The sequence below is a fragment of the Pholis gunnellus genome, assembly GCF_910591455.1.
Source record: "Pholis gunnellus genome assembly, chromosome: 10".
NCBI lineage: Eukaryota > Metazoa > Chordata > Actinopteri > Perciformes > Pholidae > Pholis > Pholis gunnellus.
The window spans coordinates 8,863,374-8,868,675 of NC_136537.1; the positions used below are offsets into that span (position 1 = coordinate 8,863,374).

The 5,302-nt window shown below is 44.9% G+C and overlaps 1 protein-coding gene across 1 annotated transcript; it reads left to right on the forward strand.

The window, feature by feature from the left end:
- Positions 1-716: 716 nt before the first annotated feature.
- foxi3b (forkhead box I3b) lies at positions 717-2,571 on the forward strand. The gene is made up of 2 exons (XM_079167240.1): positions 717-1,432; positions 1,545-2,571. Exons 1-2 carry the CDS (start codon positions 832-834, stop codon positions 2,114-2,116), a joined length of 1,173 nt encoding a protein of 390 aa, XP_079023366.1. The 5' UTR covers positions 717-831; the 3' UTR covers positions 2,117-2,571.
- Positions 2,572-5,302: the final 2,731 nt, after the last annotated feature.

Consider the following 5,302-nt stretch of genomic DNA (forward strand, 5'->3'; position numbering starts at 1 on the left):
TGTATAACTTGGAAATATCTGTTAGCTAACATATATGAAGGGAAATGCTACGCCGCCTACAGTTGCCATTTTAATTGGCTAAATAATATCAAAATACTATTATATTCAAATGATACTGTGTAAACTACTGTCACTGTAATGCTGTTATTAGCCCATTATTCCTACTACTGTGGTAGTCTGAAGCTACTTTTATGATATTCCTTTGATATCGCTACAGCTAAGAGGCCATTACAGTTGCTTTTGTTTTATTCATCATAATATCACTCTTTAAGTGTGGTTAAGCTTTATAGAAAATATGGATGCAATTTAATATCACAAAATGGTCTGTGTTCTGTGGGTGAAGGTTCATCTTCATAATGACTAAACTGGCCAGGATTAGCAAGCAGAAAAAAAGAATGATTAAATGTATAATCTATATCTAAATGATTTCATTGTGTGTCAATTTACATCATAATAATCAAAAAAGGACCGATGACTGAACAGCTTGAGTGGAAAATTATTTAATTGAGGGTGAACAAAACCCCTGGAGGAAGTGAACCAGCTGACAACAGGAAAAACACTGAGAGAAAGCAGGAACGGGCTTCTCACCTGAGAAAACAACCAATGAAACGAGGCAGGGGGCGTTTCCAGAGGAACAGATAAAGCAGGTACGACAGGTGACATCTTGACATAAAGCAAGGGCAACCAGACCAGAAAGGGGAGGAGAAGAGTAGCTTACAACTTGGAAGTGTCGAGACCATCATTTGGACCAGCTCACATTCAAATACCTGCAAAAGTCTGAACAAGGAGAAGGACTTTTCGAGCAGAGCGGTAAGAAGAGATTTTTTTACGATGTCTGCGTTTGAGGCCCAGGGACAGTCTCCTCCTCGGTGTGGCCCACAGTTCCCTAGCCTCGGCCAGGAGCCCCCTGAGCTCAGCATGTACAGCGACTGCTACTACCCTCCTCCCTCGCTGCCAAGTCCTCAGCGCACCACTCCGACCTCCTACGACCTGAGCGACTACACCACCTCCTCCCCGAACCCTTACCTCTGGTTCAACGGCTCCGGGATCAACACGCCGCCGTACCTGGCTACCGCCGGCCCGCCCGGTAACCCCGGCCCCCCCTTCGTCCCTCAGCACTACGGCATGCAGAGGCCTTACCTGGGTCCCGCCGGAGTCGGGGGTCCGGGAGGGGAGCTGAGCTGGTTCTCTCTCCCCTCGCAAGAAGACCTGATGAAGCTGGTCCGGCCGCCGTACTCCTACTCCGCTCTCATCGCCATGGCCATCCACGGAGCACCAGACCGGAGACTGACATTGAGTCAGATCTATCAGTATGTGGCCGACAACTTCCCTTTCTACAACAAGAGCAAAGCAGGCTGGCAGAACTCCATCAGACACAACCTGTCACTCAACGACTGCTTCAAGAAAGTGCCAAGAGACGAGGACGATCCAGGTAATATCTGTGTTTTAATGTGCTGTAGTGTTTCATTGGTGTGTTTTTAAAGACATTTTCCCATTTTCAAATTTATATTGAGCCTCACTAACTCTACATTCTCACGCCACAGGCAAGGGCAACTACTGGACGCTTGACCCAAACTGTGAGAAGATGTTCGACAACGGAAACTTCCGCCGCAAAAGGAAGAGGAAGTCCGATTCCCTCTCCGGCGCCGACGGCGGCTCGGGGGCTCCGGAGTCAGGTGACAGCGAGAGGGGAAGCCCCAAACACTCGGCCGGCCTGAACATCTCTCCCACGCCTGACAGGATCCCCTCCCCTTCATCGTCAGGCCCCGCACCTTGCCTCAGCAGCTTCCTGTCCGAGATGACCGGCGTGACGGCCGGAGCAGCCGGCGAGGTGGGAGGCGACGCGCTGAATAGGCCGCTGCAGATCAACCTGCCTTTAGATGGGCCTCATAGACCCACGCAACCTGGAAGCTTTGGCAATTACTCCCCCAACTCAGGTGGGCCAGAGTGGGCGCCGCAAGGGCCGGCTCCCCCCGTGCTCTCCTCTTCACCCACCCACGCCTCCCTAGGCTACGCCAGCCCCATCCTCAGCCAATACAGTGCGTCCAGTGGGCATTTCTACCCTACGCTGGGCTCGACAGGAATCATCTACCATCGCGAGGGCACAGAGGTTTAATGAGACATTAAGGCGAGAAAGTTTGGGTTTGAAAGACTCTTGACGGGAAATGTCACCTGTCTGGTCACTTTTTGTCAGAGAGAGAGAGAGATTCGGTTGTGAAAGACAACACAAACACACACACACACACACACACACACACAGATTGCGCTGACTGAGACAGTTGAGACCACTATAGCGTGTGACAGCTGAGTAAAAAGGGGTTAGACTCCCACAGTAACAGCTGAGTCAGCTACTACGGGTGTCACTCCCTGAAACCGCAGTCAGCCCCGCTATCAGATCCTCAGTCAGCTTTTACTCAATCGAAAGCCGGCACCTATCAGATCTGACTCATTATTAGCAGATCCTGGATCTGATCTGCTGACACCAGGTCATTTCACACTGCTATCTGTGATTCTTTGATGGTATCAACCATACAAACAATGCTCAGACAGCACATTTAGAGGAGCAGTTAATTACACCATTGTCTACGTATGGGAGTGTGTAGGAATTAACAGAAGCTTAAATGTAGATGATCTTTTTTTGTAGTACTAAAGCTTAAATATTCTGATGTCTGTTAGTGGTTATTGTACTTTGTAAATATGTCAATGTGTTGTGTATTGTTATGCATTTATATTGTTGGTTTATTGGTACAACTGTTATTGTATAAAATTGATTCCTAATGAATGGTACATGCTATATGCGTTGTGTTTTTGATATGAATAAAAGGTTTTAGAGTTCTACACTTTTTCTCAATTTCTCAATTTATTTTCATGAAGAATAATTATGACTCAGATTTCTCTCAAACACCGCATCATAATCTCAGAAACAAAAAGAAGAAAGAAAGTAAGCAAGGCATTAAGCTACCAGCCGACCGAAAACAGTCCTGTCACAAAACTGATGACCAGCAGAGTAGAACCTGCATGTCGGTGTAACACGATCTTTGTGTGATGGATAGTTAACTGATTCTCCTCAACGTTCCCATGTCCCTCTTTGCGCCACAAAACAACACTGAAGTCCCTGTCCGTCACACAATCTGTTCACACACTGCTGAGTGGATGCAAGAACCGTCATTTGGGGAGAGGCGGACCAACCCGGGGAAAAAAAGCTGCAAAGATGCTGAAGCGTGAATTAAACACAGTCGCTCAACTAGGGTGAATTTCACCAATATTATTCAAAGTTTTTCAACATCATAGATAGTCGAGACCATGAAAGACAAACCAAGAACGTTCTGTAGGTTTGTATTAAGTCAAATTTAAAAACGTTATTGCCACATGGCACAGAGAAACAGGTTTGTGCTGTACAAAGAAATTCATCGGTGTCTTTCTTTAAACTGCTATTCCTAAAAAGGTAACATGAAGAGAATAAAAACAGTAATATGCAGTAGAAGAAACAATCCTAATGTAAGATAAGAACAGTTGTGAACATAAAGAGACCATAATACCAACGACTGCAATGTACGTGTGTAAAGTCAGATGTGGAACAGTTGTGTAAATGAGCAATAAGTCAGATGGACTATTTTGCTGTCTGTTATGTGTCTTGATACAGCATTTGTAATTCATAGAGTAATATAATATTGTTGAATACATTTCATTTTCCAACATCTGGGACACATGAGTCCATGATTCTTTAAACTATTTCAATTAGTAATAACCATTTTCTAAATTGAATAAACCAAAGTTGAACGCAACTTTCAACTGTCACAAATCATGATAACAATCATACGACTTAGTTTTCCTATTTTCTTTAGTTATCCTGCACATATTGATGTTATCTATATCAATATAAATCCTTTGATAGGTGTCAGCCTGAGGCCTGTATTTACCCTGAATATGTCATTTACACTAAACACAAAGAAAAAAGAAAATGAACACATTGGAGAACAAACCCAGAACAAGTGGCGTTTAACATCCTGGTGCAATTGGCAAAGTGCATCAGTGGTTGAAGTAGAAAGGGTCAACCCTCTCAAAATTTGCATAACTGATTTCAAAACAAGTGATGAGGTTGCACTTAGATGGATCATAAAGTCCCACTTTATTAGCTTTGGAAGCACACTATCTGATTTAAATGTGTGAAATGCCTGTGCCTTAAACCTCAGTAGTCATTCAGGGCATCCTGGCTGTGCTAGGTTCGTATGCAAATAGATGATCTCTTCCCGCACACAGAGGATCATGAGCTTTTAAAAAAAGACAGAGCAGCGAAAGGAGCAGGAGATAAGTAGAGAGGAGGGGGAGACAAGCAGGGTAACTATCAGAATATCACTGTCCCAACATGTCGCACTTCGTTTCCCATATCGCCCTGGTGCAACCAATGGGTTTGTTTTCGTCTCCTTATCTCGTTCAGACTGTGCTGCTGGCAGGTGAAAGACGTGGCATCGAGAGCAGGGGTGGCCTTCTGCCTTGTCCTTTCTTGATCATGCCAACCGGAACGTTAAGAGGCTGCATGTTGTCTCCGCGACTTCATTCACAGCACACGTCGCCTTCTGCCCTCTTATTCAGACAGTTTCAAATTGATGCAAATTCTCAGCCGTTAATCACGCCGTGCGCGAGGGTGACAAGGTCAGGGGGAGAGTGCAGTGCTCCAGATGGAGCTCTCCAGATAAGAAACGGTTAAAAACCTGAGGGATTTACCTCCCCCCAGCTCCCTGAAAAACCAAAGTCAATTAGCTTTTTATTGAAACACACAACACAATACATCCTCAGATATATTGGAACTCCCCTGGTCTGTTGCTTGTATAATTTTTATTTGGACAGAACTCATATACAGATCACAACCCTTTCAAACTTAATATAACATCCAATTATTATACGTTTTTTTCCTCCCAGCATTTCTTCTCATCTCCTCTTTTTCTTTTTTCTTCTTCTTCTTCTTCTTTCCCAGTAGACAAAACCACTTAAAACCTTCATCAAAACTCTCACCTGTTTGATAACCTCATCGTGCATTCGGTTACAAAATGAAGCTGTCGTACATTGCAGCACACACACGTATTGTAGGGCACGGTAGTTTATAAATGAGTCAGGGATACCCGAGACAGCATCCATCAATCAGACGCTACTGTAGCTATGGACCGTCTTTGCCTCTGGCAGTAGAATTATTGCTCAACAGAGTGATGCGATTAAAATCTATCCTCATCTCCACCTGCTGCCCGGCTCGTGGCAGTCTTCCACACACCTGTCGAGCTAACGGAATGTACGCCCCCCTCACACA